This window comes from Arabidopsis thaliana, chromosome 2, assembly GCF_000001735.4.
Source record: "Arabidopsis thaliana chromosome 2, partial sequence".
Lineage (NCBI taxonomy): Eukaryota > Viridiplantae > Streptophyta > Magnoliopsida > Brassicales > Brassicaceae > Arabidopsis > Arabidopsis thaliana.
In genome coordinates, this window is record NC_003071.7 from 9883495 (window position 1) to 9909744 (window position 26250).

The 26250-nt window shown below is 34.3% G+C and overlaps 7 protein-coding genes across 9 annotated transcripts; 3 read left to right on the forward strand and 4 right to left on the reverse strand.

Moving 5' to 3' along the window:
• Window positions 1–1055: 1055 nt before the first annotated feature.
• On the forward strand, window positions 1056–3258 carry CYP81D6 (cytochrome P450, family 81, subfamily D, polypeptide 6; the record flags this gene model as incomplete). Its single annotated transcript, NM_127886.1, has 3 exons — window positions 1056–1601; window positions 2162–2545; window positions 2641–3258. The coding sequence occupies 3 exons, from the start codon at window positions 1056–1058 to the stop codon at window positions 3256–3258; spliced, it is 1548 nt and encodes a 515-aa protein (NP_179903.1).
• A 5428-nt stretch (window positions 3259–8686) lies between these two features.
• On the forward strand, window positions 8687–11936 carry AT2G23230 (Terpenoid cyclases/Protein prenyltransferases superfamily protein; the record flags this gene model as incomplete). Of its 2 annotated transcripts, none has more annotated exons than NM_001335842.1 (7): window positions 8687–9455; window positions 9529–9811; window positions 9895–10270; window positions 10354–10575; window positions 10836–10977; window positions 11257–11505; window positions 11577–11936. In NM_001335842.1, exons 1-7 carry the CDS (start codon window positions 9222–9224, stop codon window positions 11904–11906), a joined length of 1836 nt encoding a protein of 611 aa, NP_001324583.1. In that variant the 5' UTR covers window positions 8687–9221. The 2 variants fall into 2 exon arrangements, with proteins under 2 accessions (NP_001324583.1, NP_179904.3); NM_127887.4 differs by having other exon boundaries at window positions 11272–11505; window positions 11577–11906.
• A 249-nt stretch (window positions 11937–12185) lies between these two features.
• AtMT4b (Plant EC metallothionein-like protein, family 15) lies at window positions 12186–12853 on the reverse strand (the record flags this gene model as incomplete). Of its 2 annotated transcripts, none has more annotated exons than NM_127888.2 (2): window positions 12186–12669; window positions 12743–12853. In NM_127888.2, the coding sequence occupies 2 exons, from the start codon at window positions 12829–12831 to the stop codon at window positions 12501–12503; spliced, it is 258 nt and encodes an 85-aa protein (NP_179905.1). In that variant the 3' UTR covers window positions 12186–12500. The 2 variants fall into 2 exon arrangements, with proteins under 2 accessions (NP_179905.1, NP_973520.1); NM_201791.1 differs by having other exon boundaries at window positions 12361–12662; window positions 12739–12831.
• A 1461-nt stretch (window positions 12854–14314) lies between these two features.
• Window positions 14315–15631, reverse strand: UGT84B2 (UDP-glucosyl transferase 84B2; the record flags this gene model as incomplete). Its single annotated transcript, NM_127889.1, has 1 exon — window positions 14315–15631. One exon carries the CDS (start codon window positions 15629–15631, stop codon window positions 14315–14317), a length of 1317 nt encoding a protein of 438 aa, NP_179906.1.
• Window positions 15632–16432: 801 nt separating this feature from the next.
• Window positions 16433–17945, reverse strand: UGT84B1 (UDP-glucosyl transferase 84B1). The gene has a single exon (NM_127890.3). It carries the CDS (start codon window positions 17920–17922, stop codon window positions 16552–16554), a length of 1371 nt encoding a protein of 456 aa, NP_179907.1. The 5' UTR covers window positions 17923–17945; the 3' UTR covers window positions 16433–16551.
• A 1775-nt stretch (window positions 17946–19720) lies between these two features.
• On the forward strand, window positions 19721–20351 carry AT2G23270 (uncharacterized protein). Its single transcript, NM_127891.1, has one exon. The coding sequence runs from the start codon at window positions 19817–19819 to the stop codon at window positions 20075–20077; it is 261 nt and encodes an 86-aa protein (NP_565549.1). The 5' UTR covers window positions 19721–19816; the 3' UTR covers window positions 20078–20351.
• Window positions 20352–21011: 660 nt separating this feature from the next.
• MYB70 (myb domain protein 70) lies at window positions 21012–22538 on the reverse strand. Its single transcript, NM_127893.3, has one exon. The coding sequence runs from the start codon at window positions 22328–22330 to the stop codon at window positions 21401–21403; it is 930 nt and encodes a 309-aa protein (NP_179910.1). The 5' UTR covers window positions 22331–22538; the 3' UTR covers window positions 21012–21400.
• Between the last annotated feature and the right edge of the window lie 3712 nt (window positions 22539–26250).

Consider the following 26250-nt stretch of genomic DNA (forward strand, 5'->3'; position numbering starts at 1 on the left):
AGTGGTATATATAACAATTGTTCTTCAACAATATTAAGTGAGATTTTTGTAATATATCATTATGATTTGCTAACCCAATATATAATGGTCAACAGATTTAAAATTATGATTTTCTATATTCTTGTAAAATTGTTGTGGCAAGAAATCATGTTCTTACCAATTTCTAGCATAATTATGTCAACAGCCAGCTGCAAAGTTATCTTATTAACTAAAATTTTATATAATACAGAAGTGTGAACTTGTTTCAAATTAGTTAAAAAGAGTGTATATTGAGTACAATTTTCTAATGATATTTAATAAAAAAACATTGTGTTAAAATTTTAAGAGATTTTGTCATGTGATTATTATTATTCCTTATATATATATTATCCTTTATATATTAATTGAGAAACATTCTTAATAAAAACTTACTCTTATATGTTATTAATGAAAATGTCATGCTGACATGTTGTGTTCGTAGAGATTTGTAATCTATTTCATTCATTGTCTAACATTTACTAGAATATTAACAGATTTTCTATTAGTATTATTTATACATATCTCACACAAATAATAAAAATAAAAAAGAGATCACATTTAAATTGATAACATATGCAATTAAGGAATGCACTTTGTTGTTTTTCAATCAATTTACGGGTAAAACTAACTCTGATACTAAAAATCTCTGCTTCAATAAAATAATAAAATATAGTACATGTTTTTTGTTACGAAACAAGTTTCGGATTCTGAATAGTGATGATACAATAAATTTGTAGTTAACTACAATGTATTTATTTAATCATTATTTTACCCCGCACATTTTGACCTCTCATTTTTTTTGTGTTGCCTATTTTCCTAACTTAGCTGAATTCTTGAACTCAAAGATCTTGAATAGCTCTATGCTACTTGTGCTGGCCAATCTGAATTTATTAATAATGTTTGATATATATTACACGTGTTTAATTGCATGGGACGTGAATATATCTTTAGTAACGGGTGGGATAAACTCCATGACAATACCAAAATTTGAACTCTCGCGCTTACGTTATAAACTAAGCTATAACTTCTAACCCCCCATGCATGTTTCAATTCAACACATTTACAAATTCTTAGATCTAAATATGGAAACCTATTTCCTACTTTTATCTCTCGCCTTCTTCCTTTTCATTTCTGTTAAACTTTTGTTTGGTAAACGGCTTAGCAAGTTTAACCTACCACCAAGTCCGGCTAGGCCCCTGCCGTTGATTGGACACCTTCACCTCCTGAAACTCCCGCTTCACCGCACATTCCTCTCTTTCTCTCAATCCTTAGGTGGCGCCCCAATTTTCTGCCTCCGCCTCGGAAACCGTCTCACGGTTGTAGTCTCTTCATACTCCATCGCTGAAGAATGTTTTACAAAAAACGACATTGTTTTCGCCAATAGGCCAGAGTTAATTCTCGGGAAACATATTGAGTACAACTCCACCACTATGACTAGTGCGCCTTATGGTGACCACTGGCGAAACTTGCGCCGCATTGCTACCCTGGAGATCTTCGCATCACATAAGCTCAACGGCTTCTTATCTGTCCGTAAGGATGAGATCCGTCAGTTGCTACTACGTCTCTCCAAAAACTCGAGACATGTTTGTGAGCTTCTACATATCTTTACATTATCTAAATATCTATAACCTAAACCCTAACCCCGGCAATGTGTATATGCACATGGTAAATTACTCCGAAAGGAGAAATTTTCTTTTTATATACAGTCTTAATAAATATAAGGGTTTCATGCAAAAAAAACTCAAAGTCGTTCATTTTTTCAATTTTAGCCTTTACATCCAAAAAATACAAAATAATCATATGAAATCCTTTTTTGCTATTGTTAAATTTTAAAATTTTGGTATTAATATATCAAATCGAAGCTTTCGAGATGAGGAGTTTAACTATATCTTCAGAATTTTTAAAAACAAATGTATGTGATCGGAAAAACGTTTACAATATATGTAAAATTACAATAATGAGCTATATTGCGTATTATTTTGGATTTCATCTGATTATTTCGTATTTTTAGACGTATAGAGTAAAATTGTAAAAATAGATGATTTTGAGGTTTTTTGTTTTGCACAAAACCCAAAAAAAAGATTGAGAAGTATGAAAATGTAAATTTGAGAATAATTCATTTTTTATGTTATTATAAAATCAGGGGTTTGCGAAGGTGGAGATGAGACATTTGCTTTTTGAGTTGACTATCAATAACGTTTTTAGAATGGTAGCCGGGAAACGATTTTATGGTGAGGGCACAGAGCAAGACGAAGTTGCGCAGCAAGTGAGACATCTGATGGACGAGATTGTGACCAGCGCTGGCGCCGGGAATGCAGCCGACTATTTACCAATCATGCGTTGGTTCACAAATTTTGAGAAACGCGTCAAGAATTTAGCGATTCGTATCGATAAGTTTTTGCAGAGTCTTGTGGATGAGAAACGTGCGGATAAAGAAAAGGGTACCACTATGATAGATCACTTGCTTTCTCTCCAAGAATCTCAGCCTGATTACTATACAGATGTCACTCTTAAAGGAATTATAATTGTAAGTATTAAGGAATCCATATAGATAGTCTATATGTAAGAACAATAATCAAACTTTATGTTGGCGAATTATTGATTTTGATTTTGAATTTACAGGTAATGATAATTGCTGGATCTGAAACAATAGCATGGACTTTAGAATGGGCGATGCTGAATGTGTTGAACCATCCAGAAGTATTAAAGAAAGCTAGGACCGAAATCGATACGAAAATCGGTTTTGACCGGTTAATGGATGAAGCTGATACTAAAAATCTGCCTTATCTCCAATGGATTGTGTTGGAGACCTTACGTCTTCACCCGGCAGCTCCAACAAATGTTCCACATAGTACGTCAGAGGATTGCATGTTGGCAGGATATGATGTTCCACGTGGTTCGATGTTATTGGTGAACATATGGTCCATGCATAGAGACCCGTCTATATGGGAAGACCCAGAAATGTTCAAGCCAGAGAGGTTCAAAAATGAAAAGCTAAATCAAAAGTTGTTGTCGTTTGGGATGGGACGACGAGCCTGTCCCGGGTATGGCCTAGCTCATCGGGTAGTGAGCTTGACTCTTGGATCGATGGTTCAGTGTTTCGAATGGCAGAGAATTGGACAAGAATATGTTGACAATAGTGAAGACAAAACTGTGGTCTTGATGCGTCCTACGACACCGTTGCTAGCCATGTGTAAAGCTCGTCCCATTGTCCATGAGATTCTTGATGCTTTTGCTTGAAGTTTAACTCTCCTTTCTTTGTCTTTTGGAAAATTAATTAAAAAAAATACATGTACCCTTTACATGAGTTCACATAATACTCATGGGTTCTTTTAGAATAATTGTCTTTCCTGAACCACAAGTACGACACATTTTTTTTTTGTTGGTATCAAAAGAAAATACAAAACTGTAAAAATAAACAAAATTCAGTTAACCTAATTTAAATCAAAACAAAATTCAAGCAAAACAAACCCTAATATGATTAACCATAACCGTTTGTAAACCAAAGAGAATACATAACTGTCCTTTTATAATCTTCAATCAATTTGAGGAAAAAAAAATCCTAGAGACGTCATTTAATTAAGTGATTCAAGTATAAGCGATTTTCCCTTTACATTATTAGAATATCGGTTTCAACCCAGAAGCAATTTGCAAATTATATTTAAGTTCATGTTCAATTTTTTATGTTGGATCCCTAATACGTCTTTTACAGGTAGTTTTTTTTAGTTGTTGATATCTATATGTTTAAGCATGGGTCGACATACCAACTATTGGATCGGACCGGTTTTGAATCTGGTGAACATATATAGATCGAGCTCTGATACTATATTACAATATATGAATTTTTAACTCAAAACTATTTGGTAATGAATGGATTGGTCTATATCTTGTATATGCCACTTAAAGCATCCTCATTGGTGAAAGTGGAACACTCTTTTGAGTGTCTTAAAACTAAGTCTTAAAAGGTATTAAGTGTCTTTGGAAAGACATTCATCTCTTCTTGGTTCTTTAAATTCTTTTTATTGTTATTTTATATTTAAAGATCTTCTATTTTTATAACCAATGGAGATGGTCTTAAGATTATGCTCAACTTCTGGTGGGATATTATTATCCCAAATAGAAAGTCATATGTGGCTTGATTTCAAATTCAATAAGCTCATAAATCACTCCCAGCTTAATTTTTGTTGGGTAAGGAAGATATATTCATTTGTATCTGGTTAGGACACAGTTTAGTGAATAAATTACCTTATGATGTATAATAAGTTATAGTACAAGTTAATCATGTAAATCCTAACAATAGATCACCTACAGATGAAGAAACCATGATGAGTCGAGTTTGAGCTACCTTTCTTAGTGGATTTTTGAACACATTCAAGTCAAGACTCAAAGTTTTGTTTGGAACATGAACTCGTAAATTTTGTAGTGGCCTTTACAATTTTTAAGCTCTTCCGTTCACAAAGTTGAGAGCTTAAACGATAAAAAACTTAAAAATTTTAAAAAAAGTTGGGAGGGAGAAACTTGAAAATTAAAAAAAGTTAAGAGTTCTCTCTTATGAATGAAAGCAACAAACGATAAAAAAAACACAAGAGTGTTTTGGTGATCTTCAAGGCTTCAAGGACGAATAAGAGGCTGATTTTGTCGTGGCTGCTTTAAAACTTCGGAGGCTCTTGGAGACACAGTGAAAGCACACCATTTTTAAGGTTTTAGAATGAGTATTTATAAGTCTTGGAGTCCAAAAAGTCAGTTTAGAGTTTTTTAACATTAAAAACTTAGAATTTTGGTAAGTTGTAGAGACGAAATCTTCTGAACCGGCCACGAGGGCTATGAACGGTCCCACGGGTAAGCTTCACACCAGTCACGTTAGCTGTTCCCGGTCCCAGGAGGTGGTTCGTGACAGGTCACATGACAGTTCTTCCTTCAATCGGGCATTAAAAATCACAAGTTTATCGTATGAATCTGATTCAACTTTGCTACAGATATTGACTCTTCCAAATTTTCACTGCCTCCAAAATCTCTTGATTTGACGCTCGGCAAGATTTTCAACGGATGTGAAACTTAGGAAACTCCAAAACTGTCTTTAAACAAATTTTTGTCATTTTTTGAACCATTTTTATACTAAAACAGTAAAACCTGTAAAAGCTTCTTGACACTGAAAATACTCAAAAATTATCCTTTTAATTTTGAAATCATTCCAAATACCTCTTAAAACACTAGAAAAGGATAGCTAAAATGGGTGAACATACGATGATATCAGTTTGTACAGTCACAAATCGTGTACGTACATCAATTTTGTAAACAACCAAATCATCGGTTACTTTAAAATTTTGGCAAAAATTGGTTGGGATTCATGTGAAGTTACATTACAAAAAAAAAAAAATAAAAAAAATAAAAAAAAAAAGTTTCATTACCATCTCTACTCGCAGGACACCAGAGATAATCACGCCGAAATTAATTTCACCCAAATTCTTCTCGCAGGAATCTACCGAGAGTCACGCCTTAAGATTCTCAATTTAACCTCTCATTTCTTTGTTTTATATTGCTAATTTTCATAACTTAGCTGAATTCTTGTACTCAAATATCTTGTATAGCTGGTTATGCTACTTGTGCTGGAGGATCCAAATTTATTCTTAATGTTGATATATTACATGAGACGTGAACAGATCTTCAGTGACGGGTGGGGATAATGTCATCATTTTCATGGCAACACCAAAATGTGAACATCTTGTTTTCATCATCATGCTCCACGTGAACTCTCGCTTACGTTATAAACTAAGCTATAACTTCTAACCCCCATGCATGATTTTTTTGTTAAAGTACCCCATGCATGTTTCAATTCAACACTTGTTTAATTTCATTTGCATGAGACGTGAACATAACTTTAGTGACGTATGGGGTGAATTCCATGACAACGCCAAAATTTGAGCTCTAGCTTACGTTATAAACTAAGCTATAACTTCTAACCACCATACATGTTTCAGTTTTGTGGTTAAAAAAAAAAAAAAAAGGGAAATGGCGATTACTCAATTTTGTGTATGAGAAATAATTGTTGAAAGCAATGTTATTTGCTCAATTACGTACAGTGGAATCAAATACAATTACAAATACAAATCTTCTAACAAGGTGGATTATGCTTTTTCAATCGTTTTACTTTTCTTGCGTCACTAGTTAGACAATGTGGATTACTTCTAACAAGGTGGATTATGCTTCTAACAAGGTGGATTATGCTTTTTCAATCCACCTTGATTACTTCTAACAAGGTGGATTATGCTTCTAACTAGGTGGATTACTGCTAACAAGGTGGATTACTTCCAACAAGGTGGATTATGCTTCTAACAAGGTGAATTATGCTTCTGGATTATGCTTTTTCAATCATTTTACTTATTTACGCAAGTTAGACAAGGATCATCATTGATTTTTTGTCGACGTCGGAGTCTTATATTCTTTTTTTTTTGTGTGGTCAAAAAGATTAGGCAGCGATCATCTTTTTTTTTTTAATTAATGAATTGATTAGAACTTTGGGTTCTTTTTTTCAGTACCGTTTTGATCTCACCTCTTCGTTGTTTATCGGTATTCTTCGTGAATAACGATATTATCAACAACCTTCGTTGAACGGCCATTCTTTGGAATCAACGGTTTTTGAGTTAAGAACCCACTATTTGGTTCCAAAGAATGGTTTGTGAGTTATCGTTAAAATTTTAATCTCTTAATCATTTTTTGTTTTTAAACTCCAATTTAAGAACCCGCTATTTGGTTCGATTAAAAAAATTAGTGAATCAGATAAAAATTATAATTGGAGTTTTTTCATATATTTTAAAAAATTGAATCATTCTTTTACATTGTTCTCCTAAAATTACAGGGAATCTTTTTTCTTTAATGTAAAATTACCGAGAATCTTTTTTTCTTTTAATGTAGAATCATCCGGCAGAGAATCTTTGTTGCCACGTTCCCTATGAGTTATCTTAGCTTATGAGAGTGTTAGAGACAAATGTTTCATGAGATGCCATATGGAAGAATTCATGCACATGCAATAAATGCATTGTTTAACCAAAAAAAAGAAAGAAAGAACAAAGCATTGTTGCATGGGTTCGTTTACATAATGGAATTCTATAAAGAAGAAGCAAACAAAGCTATCAACTAATTCATTACAAATAGAGACATATCATTAAAAGGTGTATGCTCCATATGATACTTGTCTTTTAATCTCTTATAAGCTTAGCCATAGGGGATACTATGTTGGCTTGGTTTCTCCGTACTATCACTCTAGAAATGAATGAATGCCTTTATTTAACGGCAACCAACACATTATACACAAGCAAACAATATCTGACAGAGAAGATGTATGTGATGGTACAAGTAGAGAAATTACTCCATAGAAAAATTTGAACCTTGGTTAGACTAAGGAGATGTGTTAAGTAGATATATAACGATTTGAAATTTGTGTATTTAAATACAGATAATAATTCACTGTAAGAAAACTAACAGAAATCATTAAGGTATAATTCATAGTTATTTAAAAACTTATTTATAATGGTGAAAAGAAATACTTAAACCAAATTAACTCAGCAAAAGATAAGGACATATAAAACAAACATATATATATTTAATTTTATGAGAAATCTTTTGTTTTTGTACGATTACAAAATATATAGTGATTTTGTTTGGTATTATAATATGTTGTAAACACAACGCTAAACTCAGATCAACTTCTGTGTTTATTGCAAATTTTAAGAACTACTAGATTTTAACCCGCGATATACCGCGGAAACAACTTATTTTTTAAATTAGTATATAAAAAAGTTTGCAAATTAAATCTATTTATTTTTATTTTATAGTTTACAATTGTTATTAAGTAACGTCCTACCAAACCCGTCTCGCCAAATCCGTCCCGTAAAAAAAACCGCGGTACACTACAAATTTAAATATATAATTAAAATAAATATTTTACGGGATTGCAATTGTATTTTGGTTTGTCAAAACAAATATTTGTTTAAAATAGTTGCCAAAATCTAGTTCAAATTTTGGAGAAAAAAGATTTATTGGATAGATAAAGAATGTATTTAGGTGGGTTTTGCTCATTTTAAGGGATTGCAATTATATTTTTGTTTGTCAAACATTTTTTGTTTTAAATAGTTGCTGAATATATTTGGAATATTTTTAGTTTGTTAATCAATTTATTGCTGGAAAAAAATCAATAATTAAAAGTTAATGGCAGCCATTGTTAATGTATATATAGATAGTTGGTGTTTGTTATGAATAATTAGAACAAATTTTTTTATAGAAAAAAATAATTTAAAAGAAACTTATTGTTTTCATTATAATCCCGAGATGTCAAAACCAAATTTTGTTGGCATTAAAATATTTTAAATTAAGATATTGTTATATAAATATCATGCAACAGCCCAAAATTTTAGTATATAAATTATATATTATATTTTAAATATTTATTGATTTATATTATACAAATAAAGTATCATTTATGTTATTCATAAATTTAGAGATATAGATTTATGGTTTATACTATATAAAATGAATATATGTTTATATTATCTAATATCCACTTAAAAATTACAGTACATTCATTATAATTAAATCTTATATTGAAGCTATACTATTTGAATGAAATATTTAATTTTGAATAATAAGACTAGTTTATGAAATTCATAATGTCTGGAAAGAAAGATAATTATAAGAGTCAAGGTGTTTGGAAAGAAGGGTAGTAATAGTATTAGTTAAAATGTTTGAAAATAAGAATAGTAGAAAAATAAATTAATTTCAAATACAAGTAAAAACCGTGGATTTGACATATAAGTATAAATAATTTTTCTTTAAATAAGATTCGGTTTTCAAATTTAGTGCGGATTTTCATTCTCTTGTAATTATACACTTGTTTGTAATTAGTTAATTTAAGATTTAAAAGAAAATCATATGCACATTAACCAAGTTACTTAATCAGCGTTCCCACTTCCTACCAAAAAAAAAAGAGTTACTAATCAGCGCCACACACATGTAACGTAATTAAGATATATTAATCCTAACACGGTATGAACAATTTGACAGATAAGGTCTAAAGCAAAAACAAACCTGTGGTCACATGCTCTAAGTCGTTCATGAATCTTTGATCATGTATGTCTATAAATACCTTCGATTCTATCGACATTTTAGCCAAACTTTTGACGTGATCCACTAGCAACAAAGTTTATACCATGAAAACCTTGACATTTTTTGGACCAAAATATGGAACTCAAGTCTCTCTTCTTTCTCCGAATGTGGTGAGCAAACTCTCTCGCTTTCCACTGACATCATTTGCTCGTAAGCCTACAAAGCCGGTATGTGTGAAGACTACGGATTGTGACCTTGTTGAAAGTCAGCGTACGTTTAACAAGTTTCCACGTTCGGACTGGGGTGATCATTTCCTTCGTCTTCCCTTCAATGTCTCAGTGAGTTCATTACACACATATATATATAGGATTGGTGCAGGAGATATTATATTAACAAGCTGGATTCTTATAGGATATGGATATGCTTACAATAGAGATGAACGCACTAAAGTCTACAATAAGGAAGATGCTTATGTATTCACAAGACGTGGAGGAGACAAAGGAGAGAATTCTTATAATATATTTGCTGGTTGCACTTGGTATGGCATACCACTTCGAGGATGAGATAGATGATAATCTGAAACACGGCTTCGAAAATATAGAGACCACTATGGCCGGTGAAAATGACTTGTCCACGGTTTCGGTCATGTTTTGGGTTTCAGGACATATGGATATAACTTGTCTTCCGGTAAGGAGTATCATTGTATCAAGCTAGGCTTCTTATTGATGTATTCTATACTACTTGTCTCCTTTAAATAATGGTCTATTTTGTAAACAGATATGTTTAGGAGATTTAAAGGGGAGGATGGAAAGTTTGAAGAATGTCATACAAAAGATGTCAAAGGTCTGCTAAGTTTGTATGAAGCCGCACAATTGGGTACAAGCACTGAAGATATTTTGGACGAAGCGATGAGTTTCTCGTCGAGTCACTTGGAGTGTTTAGCAGGTGGAACGTGCCCGCCTCATATCTCAAGGCTTATACAAAATGAGCTTTACATGCCTCAGCACCACAATGCTGAAATATTATTCGCAAGCGAATACATTTCCTTCTATAAACAAGAAGATGTTCACAACAAAGTCCTACTCGAGTTCGCCAAGCTCAATTTCAAGTTCCTTCAACTCCATTGGATTCACGAGCTGAAAATTCTCACCAAGTAGACTACTTACTGTATCAGTCGCTTCTAACAATGTTTTCATGGATTAATTACAATCGGCCGCTCTAATATATGTTTTGCAGATGGTGGAATGATCAAGATCTTTTATCTAAGCTCCCACCTTACTTTAGAGACAGAATGGTGGAGTGCCATTTATATGCAGTGATTTATTATTTCGAGCCACAATATTCATTTGGCAGAATCATGTTGGCTAAGTTATTGGTACTCTTGACCGTTGTCGATGATACGTGCGACAGATATGGTTCTGTTCCTGAGGTTGCAAAGCTTCTTGATTGTGTCGAAAGGTAATATGCTATACATATAATACGTAAGCTTAATTAATGACTTATCATCTTCGTATGTGTTAGTCTTTGAGAGAACTTCAATGAAAAGAAGAAGTAGAATAAAATCTGTTATTTCTCTCACAATATATGTTGATTACCTTTGGAACCTATTTATGATTTTATATAGGAGAGGGTTCTGGTTTACTTAATGTAATTACAATAAATTTCTGGTTTTACTTAAACCATTCAATAGACCAATATCCAATAGTATGTACGTGCAGATGGGATCCAGAACTTGGGGAGAGTCTGCCAGATTATCTGAAAACCGTCTTCAAGTTTACTTTGGATGTTTTTGAAGATTGTGAACGAGCGGGGAAGAGTGAAGAAGGACTAAGCTTCAATGTCGATGGTGCATTAGCCGAGGTAATACATAATAGTGTTATTGATATAATAACATCTTATATTGGCAAAACAAATAACAACATATCTATTTTAAAAATGTATAACATTCTATTAATGGAAACTAATTTATGTAAAATTACATGTTATTCTACATTCCATTTATAACATTTTATGACTCGGAAACTTTTTACAGAACATTCAAAATCGGCCCATTGCCATTATTAACTCACGAATCTTTTGATAATATGATAGCAGAAACAGAATATTCATTTAAATTCGCATGTGCTCCTAATAATGCAGTTCACGATACTCCAGCGAACCCACCTTAACTTTGCCGAGTGGGCAGCGGCAGAAAAAGTGCCAACAGTTGAAGAGTATTTGGAGGTTGGGGGCGTAGCGGTCACAATGTATGCAACTATAGCATTGGGACTTCTCGGGTTAGGACCGAAGGCTAGGGAACACGGTTATGAGTGGCTAAAATCTAGACCAAAACTCGTTCACGATTTGGCAACAAAAGGTCGTCTGATGAATGACATGGGAGGCTTCAAGGTACATATATACGACTCATATTGTTTCAAAATTATTCTTTTGGCTACGTAAATATGAATGGTATGAAACAGGATGACATTGGTCGAGGTTTTCTCGCAAACGTAGTCAACTATTATATGAAGGAATATGGAACTACCGAAGAGGAAACATATAAGGAGTTTCATAAAATAGTTAGAGACCTCGAGAAGTCGGTGAACTCGGAGTTCTTGAAGATAAATAAAGGAGTGCCTCGCGAAATCCTATCTCGGGCCCTTAATTGTGGGAAAATGATCGATGTTACTTACAGATCCGGTGACGGGTACACTCGGCCCAGAGGAAAATTCACAGAGTATGTCGAATCATTGTTTGTCGAGCACATGGATGCTCCTGTGATGCAGTATGCATCTTCTTCTACCTTATGAGCTTTATTGAACATGTAATATGCACATCTAATGCCAATAAACAGGTCAATTAAGCATAAAATATCTTTCAAATTTAGGTCATGAAGCATGATAGATCAAAGAAAAACATACGTCCCAAAACAGATACATAACATCTTACTAAAAAATCCAACACACAACATTTAGACACTTTCTTCTCACAATGATTTCATTAAGGACAAAATCAATTGGATAGTACATTCGTTGGGGAAATGTAAGGGTACGTACCCTATATATTGGTTAAAAGTTTAACCTAAGGCTAAAAGTATATATCTACAACTCTATTTTTTCCTCTAAACTTTATTATAGAGTAATATTCTCTCTAATCTTATTCTATATTTTACTCTAGAATAGAGTAAAAAAAAAAAGAGAATTGTTCTATACATAGTGGATTGTATTGGTGCAAGACCTTGAAGGCTTGAAGTTATAAGGATTTACAAACTCTCGGTGATTCATAAAAAGGAAACACAAGAAGCAGAGCATACGATACATATATTTTGTTGTGCAGCTTTATTTCAGATCGACTAGCTAGTAGTACCTATTATACAAGTATGGTATAACCATAGTTAAGGATGTCTAAGCAGCGCAAGTGGCACAGGTGCAGCCCTCACCACAAGTGCAACCCTTAGCAGAGGTTTGAGTTTGAGTCTTGGGGCAGTTGCAAGGGTTACAGCCACAGTGCTCCCCACATGGACACGTGTTGTGCTCTTGATCCCCACCAGATGCTTCGCTCATCATCTTGCACCTTCATGGAATGGAACAACGTTTTTAAGATCACATAATATCAATTTTATGGATCATATATATAAAAAACTAACCTGCAAGATTCGCCACCGGGACATGGAGAAGGGCAGCCACAACGATCGTTGCAGCTAGCGCTTGCACTTCCTTTGCCTGTGTCTGCCATTTTTTGTTTTCTCTTCCTTTTTTTTATCTCACTAGCTCATCCTTTTTACATTTCATATAGATAAGAATACTGAGCGATGCAAGAGAATTGAATACGTGGCCTCTATGTAGGTAACATGTGTCATGTGACAACTTCTCCTCTATCCCGAGTCGTGACGAAGCATGTTCGGTTGGGACAAAGAAATAGAATACTGAAAATTTTACAATTTTATTTTGGTCAAAGAAATGGTTTCCAAAAAAGAAAAAAAAAAGAATTAGATAAAGCTGAATTGTTTTTGGTATGCTCTAAAATCTCCTCTTTTATAAGCCCTTCTCAAGACCCTAGTTTTGTTACTTTACTTTTGGACTATGTCTATAGCTGTCAAATGGTCCGTCCAGGGACCATTGGGCGTGTTCGTATGGACAGTTTTTTCTATGGGCCAAGTTGGACGGTCCATAATGGACAATGGTCCGAAAAATGTCCATGACCAATAAAAATCATGTCCATATGGGCAAGCCCATGTATAACCCATTTTATTATTGATAAATTAAAAATCATGATTTTAAAGAATTGTGTTTTTGCATTTTGCATTTTTCCGACAAAACGGTAAAATTGTGTTTTTCTTACCAATACAATAAAATCACGATTTTGGCGGAAAAATTCTGAAATTGTTTTTTCCCGCCAAAACGGTAGAATCGTAAAATTGTTTTTTCCCGCCAAAACGGAGAATTGTGTTTTCTCACCAAAACTGTAAAATTGTGTTTTTCGCCAATATAATAAAATCACGATTTTGGCAGAAAAATTGCGTTTTCCCGCCAAAACCGTAAAATCGGAGAATTGCGTTTTCCCGTCGAAACTGTAAAATTGTGTTCTCGCCAATATAATAAAATCCCGTTTTAGAGGAAATTTGCGGAATTACGTTTTTCCGTCAAAATCGTAAAATCGGAGAATTGTATTTTTCCCTCAATTCATGCCCATGGGCAGCCCATTGTCCATATGGTCAAGCCCATATTATCCGCGGACAAAACTGGTCATATGCCCAATTGGACCATTTGTTTTATGGTCCGGAATATAGCCCGTCCATATGCATTTGGACTGGGCAAGCCCATGGACCGTCTGTCCAATTGACAGCTCTAACTATGTCAGGTGTCAGCACTAAAGATTAAATAGCACCAAATATCTCTTTACATTAGAACTTGATTGATAGTAGCTAAATAGCTAAGGACATGGTCTTTTGATCAACATAAAAAAGGTCTACCATCACCTGTGAATAGTGATGATGTGTTGTGTTATGAGGTTGATCGATTTTATTGTACTATTAAACTTTTCTTATTAGGGTTTTCATATGTTACAAAAGAGCACATTTTTTAGTTGTGCATGGAACATTTAGAAAACTTTAGAAGCATTGGACCGGCCCTATAGTAATTTCAAGTTAAAGTGCTCAGTCTAAAGATAACTAATTCTAAAACAGAAACAGAGTTACAAATTGAAAAACAACAAAAATTCAAGTGATTGGGATATCACTAATGAACGAGTCTAAATTCTGAGCGGAAGATCCACCAGGTGACATCGCCGATCTTGCGGCGTGCTTCAGCTCCGTCGCTCTCCTCCTCATATCCGCGGCGGCAGGTCCCTCTGTCACGGCCTCAATGCATCTCTCCACCTCTGCAACCTTAAGCTCTCCATCGATAGCGTCGTTCTTCATCCTTACTCCGATTCCAAACACATCCACAAGCAGTCTCGCATCAAGCGGCTGATCTATCCAAGTCGGATACGCCACCACGGGAACACCAGTCACCACCGTCTCGATCGTCGAGTTCCATCCACAATGCGTGATGAAGCAAGAAATCGCCATGTGGCTCAATATCTTTTCTTGTTGACCCCATTCAGTTACAACCCCTTTACCTTCTTTAACCATCTCCTGCAAAACCTGGACGTTTTCGCCTTTCTCCTTCGGCCGTATCACCCAAAGAAATGGAACTCCTCTGTTTTTTAATGCCGTTGCTATGGTCTCAACTTGATTCTCCAATGATTTGAGTATGCTTCCGAAAGATATGTAAACAACTGAAGACCTAGCTTGCTTGTCAAGCCACTCCATACAATAATCATCAACTTTCCACATATCTAGGGTTTTTTCTTCATCATTTCCCAACAGGAATGGAGAAACAAGAGGACCAATTGGGATTATAGGTTTTAAATCAGACATAGACTCGATGATCTCTGATTCGAGTTCGTAAAACGAGTTAACCAAAACCCATTTCACATCTTTCAAACAATCTGCAAATTCCGCCATTAGGGTATTGACATTAGCTCCTTGAGAAGGTAACATCAATGACGGGAGATCTCGGACTTCCAACAATGGTAAAGCTGGTAACTCCACTGTTTGATTCAGATCTTCAAGGTCGGGGAAAGGATTTGTCTTCATGTAATAACGGTAATAAACAGAAAAAGCTCCACAAGCTTGGATCCAGAGGATTGCACAAGGAATGTTATGTGCAGCTGCAACAGCTGGAACCCAGGGAGTAAAAGGCACAGAGATGATGCAATCAAATCTCTTTTCTTCGATGATTTTTGACAAGTTCTTGGCTCCATCTTTTTTCAATGACTTTGCGAGAGTGTCGGGATCTCTTGGATCGTCTTTAGGTAGACCGTCTGAGAAGAAAGCGAGGTCCACCGGTCTATGAGGTTCGTCAGCGGTGGAAGAGAGGAGGTCACGGGCTTGCTCAGTGGTGGCGAGAGTGAAGTGTAGATTGGTTCGTGCGAGATGTTTTGCGAATTTGAGCATTGGATTGAGATGACCTTGGAATGCTAATGCTACCATTAGGACATGTGTTTCTTGACCCTCATTACTTCCCATTATTAGGGATAGTAATAGTAATAAATTTAGAGGTATTATGAGCTCTAGTTGTTGTGGTATATATAACAATGGTTGTTCAACAATATATTTTGCATAATTAATTAATATGAAGTGGGATTTGGTAATAAATGTATCTATTGTAATTGTAAGTGATAACCCAATAAATGTTGGTCAATAAATTCAAAATTAATTATGTGTTTCTATATTATTGTACAATTGTTATAAAAAACAATTAGGCTCTTACCAATTCTAGTATGGTTATGGTTATGAAGGTTTCCGTAATGGATGATTATTATTGATTCACAGTGACAAGAATATATACACGTACAGGAGAGTTATTGTCAATATCTACTTTACATAAAAGAGAGATTAGAAAGAATAATTAGAATATATGATTGAGACTGATTAGAATATGTGATTGATCAATCATTTCCTATGATTGATCCTTGATAATGGTCAGCTAGCTAGTTACAAATTTTATTATATTAACAAAAAGATTATATATTAGTGTTAAACATTATATATTTTCTAATTATATTTAGAAAATGTTTGATAATATTTCAAATTAAATAAATCTAATAATAATTTATAATATCCTCAACAAAAGAAGATTAAAAAAACAATGGAAAAAACTAAACTGGAATCAATAAGGAATTAATTAGAATAATACACAAAAGTGTTAGAATATATAGTCTAATTGTCAAGAAATATACAATTTTAATTTGGTCAATATCGACACAAAGAAATAGGTAATGAAGCATGAGGTATTGATCGAATAAAAAACAATTGGTCCAGAGTCCATTCATCAGTTTGGTTTTCTAACAATTGATAGTGGTTATATCAAACCTTGTATTCATACATTTTGTACTAGTTGAAGTAAAGAGTTAGGCGATTGTGATATCACTAATGAACAAGTCTAAATTCCGTGTCGAAGATCCACCAGGTGCCAACGCCAATCTCGCCACGCGCTTTAGCTCCGCCGCTCTCCTTCTTATATCCACGGCAGCGGGTCCCTCCGTCACGGCCTCAATGCATCTTTCTACTTCTTCGACCTTAAGCTCGCCATCGACACTGTCATTCCTCATCCTTACTCCGATTCCAAACACATCAACAAGCAACCGCGCGTCAATGGGCTGATCCGTCCAGCTAGGGTACGCTACCACAGGAACACCAGCCACCACCGTCTCCATAGTCGAGTTCCAGCCGCAATGCGTGACAAAACAAGAGATTGCCTCGTGGCTCAAAATCTTCTCTTGTGGACTCCACTCGAGAACAACCCCTTGTCCTTCTTTCACCATCTCCTGCAAAACAGCAACGTTTTGGGCTTTCTCCTTTGGCCTTATCACCCAAAGAAATGGAAGTCCTCTGTTCTTCAGCGCCTTCGCTATGGTCTCGACCTGATTCTCCAATGTTTCGAGCATACTTCCGAAAGATATGTACACAACAGAAGACCTAGCTTGCTTGTCAAGCCACTCCATACAACAATCATCAGATTTACAAAAATCTAGGTTTTTACCGTCTAGGGTTTCCTCCTCACCATCGCCCAACAGAAATGGAGAAACCAGAGGACCAATTGGAATTACAGGTTTTAAATCAGCCATCGATTCGATTATCTCTGATTCGAGTTCATAGAATGAATTAACCAAAACCCATTTCACATACCTCAAACAATCTGCAAATTCCGCCATTAGATTATAGAAGTGAGCACCACCAGAAGGTAACATAAACGATGGAAGATCTCGAACTTCCAACAATGGTAAAGCTGGTAACTCCACCGTTTGATTCAGATCTTCAAGATCAGGGAAAGAGTTTGTCTTCATGTAGTAACGGTAATAAACCGAGTAAGCTCCACAAGCTTGGATCCAAAGTATTGCACAAGAGATGTTATGAGAGGCTGCAACAGCTGGAACCCATGGAGTAAAAGGCGAAGAGATGATACAAGAGTATCTCTTTTCTTCGATGATTTTAGACAAGTTCATGGCTCCGACTTTATTCAATGACTTCAAAAGAGTTTCAGGGGCCTTTGGATCTTCTTTAGGTAGACCATCGGAGAAGAACACGAGGTCCACCGGATAACGAGGTTTTTCTACGGTGGAGAGGAGATCACGGGCTGACTCAATAGTGGCGAGATTGATGTGTAGGTTCTTTGATGATAACGAGAGATGTTTTGCGAGTTTGAGCATTGGATTGATGTGACCTTGGAATGGTAGTGTTACCATTAGGACATGTGTTTCTTGACCCTCACTACTGCCCATTATTTTTTATTTTTTTCACTAATAGTTTAGATTTTCATGAAACTTTGAGTCATATATAATAGCAATGGTGGTTTGATGAGAGATTTTGCTTAATGAAGACATAAAATTAGATTATGGTAAGAAAATCTGTCTATAGTAATGGCTAACCCAGTCAACTGTTAGCAAGTAGATTCTTTAGTATCCACCTTTTCACCAAGTATGTTCATCTATTGGTCATCGGGTCAGTTACAATTTTTATCTTATTATTAACTAAAAATTGTTTATTAGTGTGACACTTGACCGTTACAATGATCAACTTTTGTATGTGTCAAAAATTTCACAAGATTTTCACATCTGTTTAGTATTGTTTCTTTATTTATAAAATCATTTTTATAGTAAAAAAGTATGAAACATAGAATTAAATTTGAAATAAAGTTTGGTCAACGATAAGATATCCAAAATAAATAAGGAATAAAAAGAAAAGTGTTTAAGTGGCATGTACCAAACCGAATGTTAATTTGCTAGAATGTATAAATAGCCCAAACATATATTCCATTTGTTCCTTTTTATTTGATTGTTTAGAAAAATGCACATATTAAGAAAACATATTAATGTTGATTTTAAATGTATTATTTTTTGTATTTTACAGTTTCCTATAATTTTAAATCAATGATATTCAATCATTTTTATTAAAGTTTACAATTCATTGATAATAATTAATAAATATTACATAGAAAATTTAAAACATCGATCTTTTTGAAATATTTTTCTTAAAAAATCAAACAAAAAGGAACATAGGGAATAGGTGAGTCTCGTGTTTTTTTATGTACCATCCAACTCAGATCTCATTTTCGGTAATTTCTAATCTACAGGTTTATTTTCTTTTATAACCAAAACCAATGAATGTGAAAATATAAAGAAAATTTTACAATGTACTTAAAAAGAAAAGTCCTCCATACACATATTCGTCGTCATACATTAAGTTCCACTAAACGATTTTTAAGGATGGTTTTGAGAAAAAAAATACACACACAAAGGTTGAAATATCAACAATCTGATACTTCGCTCATGAACATTTCAAAGAAGGCTACTTTGAATGGAAATAACAACAACGTGAGAAACAAGAAAAGTACATAGATAGATTGGTGGGGCCTGAAATTTTGTAACATCAATCAAGTTTGATGCCCACCCAACAATTTTAATTTTCAACTAAAAACTACTTCGACCGTTAATTTGGTAGAAGTAGTGAATTTAGTATTCTTTCAAATTAACGGTCGAAGTAGTGAAAATGGTTATGAAAAATTATGTAACTATTTAGATCATCAAATATATGTTTGTGGTAATCAATCCTTAGAAAACTCTTATCATAAAACATTTTTGAGTTAATGTCATCTACAGTGATTATAGTATACTTGAAGGAAGGTGAGGACATTAGGTTTTGTCACAATATTATATAGATAAACATAAAATACCATACTAGATTTGAATTCCACACATAGTTTATGGTCTACAACTAAAAGTCTATTCCAAACAATCAGAGACAAAATTAAAATCATTTAATTTCTTCAGCCAAATAACTAATCTCCATTCCTCGTTGATGGCTTTATATGTTCGCAAATTATATTTTTAAAAAGAAATTGGAAGACCAAGAACAAGAAGCAACCTCAGTATTTTCCCAGGAAGGAGCCTAAAATTCAAATCTCACGTCTTGTTGAATTTTAAGCTTATGAAGTCAAAAACTGAAAATGTCAAACTTTTCTTCTTCTTCAAGGCTCTTCACTTTACTATATATTCTAACTCCCAAGTCCACAAACTACTCACAACAAATTTAGTCATCTCATAAATTAGGGAACACAAGAAAAATAAAATAAAAAACATTTTTGTTTTTACTACTCAAAAATACCACTCAAAGAAAATGATGATGAACAAAGTTGTTTTGGGTTCGTTTCTGTTTTTCATGTTGGTGAGTTCGAATTTTGTGGTGGAGGCTCGTCCTTTGGGTTTAACGAAGGCTGAAGAGAACCTCGTGGCTAAGTTCTTCGATGGTTTGTCACTTGGGGCGATTAAGGAGTCGGGTCCTAGCTCTGGTGGTGAGGGTCATCGGTTCGTGGACCGGACTGAGACGCTTGAATATGGTAAGCATTCAGGTCCCAGCACGAGTGGACCCGGTCACTAAGTTCCCGACCGAACCAGTTAATGTGGCTGCTTTGGTCTAGCTCCGGAAATTGATTGCTTTGTTTAGTTTTTTTTCAGATTAATTATTCAGATTTTTCTTTTTATGCTTAGAACTTGGGAAAATCAAGAATTGGAAGAACCTCATTTGTTCTCTGTAGGAATATTCTTTTGTTAACTTATTGAAATTCATTTGATAATAATGTACAATGTAATATATATTGTAATTAATTTATTATTCTGATTATGTGAATGAATAACTGGATATTCATGTTTTTAATGAGTTTCAATAACAACATAGTTAAGCTCCAAATCCACAAAGCAAAAAGAAGCGACTTAACTTTAACCTTCTTCTGAGTGATAATCACCTAAGCTTACCTCTTTAACAGCTACATCCACTTCAACTTTAACCAAGAAATCGCGATTTCCGTGGAAATTGAAGTTAACCAATTCTTTAGATAGTTTCTGAAGGATGTTGTTCCGGATGGAGCTGTGGAAATTTGGCTTGGACAACAAGTTATACACATATCTAGTGCATATTTCTTCTCCATTATATAGGTAAACATTAGGAGCCTTACGTGCAAAGCAATTGAACCCATTTATGGACATCATCAAGCAGGAATTGATGCAAGTGTGACTCCTTGTTGTATTGTATGCCAAATTGTGAAAAGGAAGCATTAGTTGTAGCAGCTGCTATGGAGAAAGGTACCATACATCCTATTGGAAGGTATTTGCTTGTCAAACATCAGTAATCTTACACCGCTTGATAGTTATTAACACAATCAAACTCTTTCTTTTTTGCAGAGCCACAGTATTGGGAAGGACCTCCCTTGTGCTTTGAGTATTTCCCCGGTAGAGGCCTTACTGCTACAGTTAGTTGTATTGAGGTGATCTGTTCTACACTCTGTATCATTCATTGAATATCTATATATGATGTTGTCTCTCACACTATAACCTTTACTGCGATGCTATAGTCGGTAACCGAAGGTAACAAACTACGGAAATCGTCACTTGGTTCAGTAGAATTCATTACTTCACTCTTCGAATCGCAAGACCAGTCTAGAGAGATCAAGAATGCTGTAAACTCCTCTTTGTATGGAAATGACTTTGTTCATGCTCTTCTTTCACTTTATCAAAAGGTAACATTGATTCACCTCGAGGACCAGCCTCATCAACCCTTTTATAGACCAATTTCATTAAATCTAAGACATGTCATGATCAAAATCAATACATTTATTCAGTTTTTTTTTCGAATGAATCAAATCTCAAATCATGAAATTGGCTCTTTCTCTGCATTTGCTACACAATTCTTCTCTTTTCTCACTCACTACTCGATCCTACCTAATCCAATAAACTCTCTAAACCCTACATTACGACCATTAGTTCCTTGCACCATACACGAACTTGCTCCTCCTCCAGCTCCTCCGCCGTTTCCTAGCTGTAAATCCGCCATGTAACTCCTAACCTCCGTCTTAATCATCTCCTGCACCACCGTCATAAAATCTCCACCAAGTCCAGAAATCTCTCTTTCCTTCTCTTCTTCTTCTTCTCTCTTCACCGGAAACAACTCCGGTGGAGTTGTTGACTCATTGACCCAAGGCAAAGACAACCTCAAACAAGTCATCGGATCTTTCTCCTCCTCCTCCGGCGATGATGACTCAATCACCACTCCACCAGCTCTCGCCGTCGGTTTAAAAACATGACAAGAAGAAGAAACCGGTAAAACAGATCCACTAGATTGCGATTGCTCGCTGACGTCAGATCCCGTTGGACTTAACGCCGTCACCACAACAACTCCTCCTCCACCACTCGCCCTCCGTTTTAACGGTTTTTCATCAGTTAAATTACCATCATACCCTCCATTACCACCGAAATCACAACTCTGCCCTTCCTCTCCTCCGCCGCCTCCGCCGCTACATTTCCGCTTCAGCGTTGAGTTCCAGTGATTCTTAATCGCGTTATCAGTGCGACCATTGAGAAGCCGTGCAATCGTCGCCCACTTGTTACCAAACCGAGCGTGCGCTAGTATAATCGTATCATCTTCCTCCGCCGTGAATCCACGGTGCTCTACCTCCGGAGAAAGCTGATTACACCAACGGAGACGGCAAGATTTACCGGAACGTCCAGGGATTGATTTGCTTATCAGAGACCAGTTCCTTGGTCCGTGCTTCTGAACCAACGATTGTAACAGATCGTCTTCTTCAGGACTCCATGGTCCTTTGATCCGATCCATTTCTTTCCGGGTCGAACCAGACATCGCTCGGATCTTCTTTTTAATTTAAAACTAATCAAATCGTTTAAAACGCGTTTCTATTGTTTGGGGATTTTGGAAAAGAACGAAACGATTTTTGTTGAGAGGATAAGTATGAAGAGGAGAGAGTATTTATACGAGGTGTGATGGTTAGAGAGGTCACCGGTTCTACCGGTAATTTTTTATCGTTAGTTAACAACAACTTAATTTTTTCGTAACTGTAAATTGGATTATTTACGTGCATAATTATGTTTTCAACTGAATCAAATTGAAATAAGTTAACTGACACCAAATTAAATATGTAAGTATATGCCGTTTTGTTTTATTATTTTAAAATCCAGAAAACTGAAATTTAGTTTGAACCAAACAAAATAAACTCTAAACTAAAATTTATTAAAATATATACTATTAAACAAATTATTATGTAATGTTTTTTTAATGAATGTTAAATTATAACTAAACATGTACTGTATTTCTAACTATAACTAAACAAAGATATTAAACTAAAATCAAATCATATTACATCAAATTATAAATGCAAACCTTTTTCAAAAAATAAATTCAAATTAAAAATTCTTATATATTGTAGTTATGTAAAACTATTTAGAAAAACTACATATTTAAGTAATTTTGCGTAATTTCTAAATTGGATTAGTTATGAAGAAGATGTAACGTGAGTAGTCTGATACGTATTTGAATATTTAAAAGAGAAAGAAAAAAGCACGTCAGGGAGTGGCGGTGCGATTGGGGGAAATGCGTCTGAGAGAGTGAGGCTAAAATAAAGAGAGAATCTTTCCAAGAAAACGGTTGGGGATTTGGGAAACAGCTGTTAGTGGGGACAGCTGTCAACGAAATATGTAACTGTGTGTGATAGAGAGAGTACATTTTGTGGTACTTGAGAGCGTTTCACAGGTGGATCGTTTTTTTATTTAATTTAAATCATTTCGTTTTTAAGTTATTTCCTTTTTTAATTATCTTTTCTTTTTGCATTTTGAAGGTTACATTCTTTGTTTTTCCTTTGCATATCAGTGTTGGTATGGTCGAATTTTTGAAGATTTCTATTTAAACGTAATTAGATGCACATTAATTATCGTTGTCGTATCTAAAAACGTATTTAAGTTTTTTCGGTCGTTTTATTTGTCGGATTATAAAATCTTTAGTTTAGGTTGTGAAAGATTGACTCTTATCAAGACCGTCTTTACCCCATGGCAAATTAGGCAAATGCCATGGATCTATTACTGATTTTAAAAACAATCATAAGCATAAAAGGCCCAATTTTCTTAAAACAAAATTTTATTAAGAGATTTTAGTTTTTATTTTTATTTTGGCAAAGGCTCAATTATAGCTTGAGACGGGACTGTTTCTTATATCGATAGAAAGTAATTAATGTTATCTTTGGTTTGATCGCATATACTTAATAAATTTTATCCGTAGTTATTTCAAAATAAAGGATTTATTGATTCTGAAGACTAATGTTTTTTAAAGGGTTTGTGTTTAGTTGCTTATGATTTTAGTTGTTGGGTTCGGTCTCTTTCGATTTAAGTTTAAAAACTTTTGTTGGTATTTTCATTAGATTTAGAAAAAATTACGTTTTCCTTCGACTTTAATTATAAAATCATATATGTCGTGTGTCGTTTTAGTTTTTCTTTTTTGAACGTTGTATTTTGTATTGGTTTCACAACAAATTTAAGAATATTTTTATTTTTTATTTTGTTGTGTGAAAACACATTTTGTTTTCAATTTAAAAGCACTGAAACACAAACGTCGCTTTTTTCGAAATTGTATTTTGCGTATTGAATTGACGTATCTATACATATTAGAAACGTATAAGTAAAGTATCCATACTTATTGAGTGATTCCAGTTTCTTCTGTTTTTGTTTTTGATTTTCTGATTAAAAGAAAAATAAAACGAAGATAAGGATGACGTTAAAAGTGGTTTAGGTTTTTTGTTGGATTCTTCAGAGACTTTTCTGACTAAAGAAGCCAGCCTGTATGCCAATATTATTACTACTTTTTATATACAAAAATCAGTTATTTTGGATATTCAAAAAGATACTAATAAGATTCTTACGTAAATCGAAAACGACAGGATAGATCGATTAGAGTTTTGAGAGCCTATCGTTACTATTCATTGTTTGATATAAGCTAGTTTAACATGTCTAAAAGATTTATGTTGAAGTAAAGTTCATTTCCTTTGTCGTTTTATTTGTTGTCAACATGATACTCATATACAAAGGAATACGTTAAACCGTACATCAGCCGTGTACCGCACAAAAAACGTCGCCTGCACATGTTCCAATGCCAACATGAACCTTGTCGTGAGCTTCCTCATTCTCTTCTTTCAAGTTATAGTTAGATAAGGTAAGAGATATCGAAAAGAGTTCTTAAGATTCTGTTTAATTATCGAAGCCAAATTTTATAGATTAAACAAGAAGGTGTCATTAATGGAGATACGGTATGAGATTTTCCCTTATTGGTCCATCGTATCTACTACCAAATTCTTCCTTCCCATAATTGTATATACTATTACCACTAATCATTTATGTAGTTGGTATTTTCTTATTCAAATTAAATATTAATGACATTGACCGAGTAACATGTATAAGTGTATGTGTGGTCCGCAATCGTACTTGTATATCTCATTTACTAACTCTGCATCCCTTCACGTGAGATTTGATTAATGTTTCTCTCATTATCCTGATACCCTACACGTTTTCTGAATAAATCTACGAACATGAAGTGGTATGCATTGGAAATTTTTAGGCGTATGAGTGTTTTTTCCCCCATTATATGATATGTATCTCAATGTGCTTTTGTTTTTTTATGATTTTCAACTATAGTAGTTTTTCATGATAATCAATATGCTCTGTCCCTTGATGTATCATACAAGTATTACTTTGTGATGTAGTGAATGTAATACATTATTAAGTGGTACGTCCATCAAAGTATTATAAAACAATAGTTTTTTCCTTTAAGAAAGTACAACTTTTCATTACGAATTTTGAGGGAGAATGTATTGTAACTCAATTCTTAAAATTATATTCTTTCACGAGAAAGGAAATTATTCCGTTCGGTCTGTGTCAATTCCATTATATATACTCACATCGAGACGTAATATCTACTTTTGTCGAGAGAAAAGCATGTGACTGCCGGAACAAAAAAAGCATGTGACCATATATCTCTCAGTTCCTTGTAAAGCTATCTCTCGAAATGAGTTTATTTAAAAGTATTCAAAAGTTCTTTGTTCAGGTTCAATGTATGTGTGAGCATATTCCTTTGGCAATTGATATCTATTAAACCAAAGTCGGAAATTTTTGTAAGGATATTGAAATATTGTCTCAAGTATTTCGTTATCAGAAACCTTAATAGATATCGATCCAAGTTAACGAAGAAGATGTAACAAAACTAGATCATTGGGTGTTCTACAGTTCCCCATTAAACGAGAGAAGATACAAATGTAAATTCACGAGGCATTAGAAGTCAAAGAGACAGCTAATTCATTTGTATGGTTACACTTTGCAATTGAATGCAGGTTGTCGTCAAGTCAACTCGATAATATAGGTGAGATTTTGTTTTCGATTAGTATCATTATGTCATTTATAAAGTCAAACAAAAAACTATATTACTAGTTACATAATTTTGCCTATCTAGCTATTATATATTCACATTTAAATTGAATCTTTATATTTTACGTATTTAAAAAGAAAAACATTTCGCAGCCGTTTGATCAGATCAGTGCACGTGCGTCTTGTTTCCTACCGGTCAGGCAGAACAAAGAAAAATGATATGTGAGTAACCCAAAGTCTTAAACTTTCGTAGTTGGGTACTTGGGTTCTATGTGAAACTTGGTCCACTCATATTTTTTCTTCCGTTTAATAAGTACGTCGTATGTATGATATGAGTATATGACCCATTTATAGTTTCTT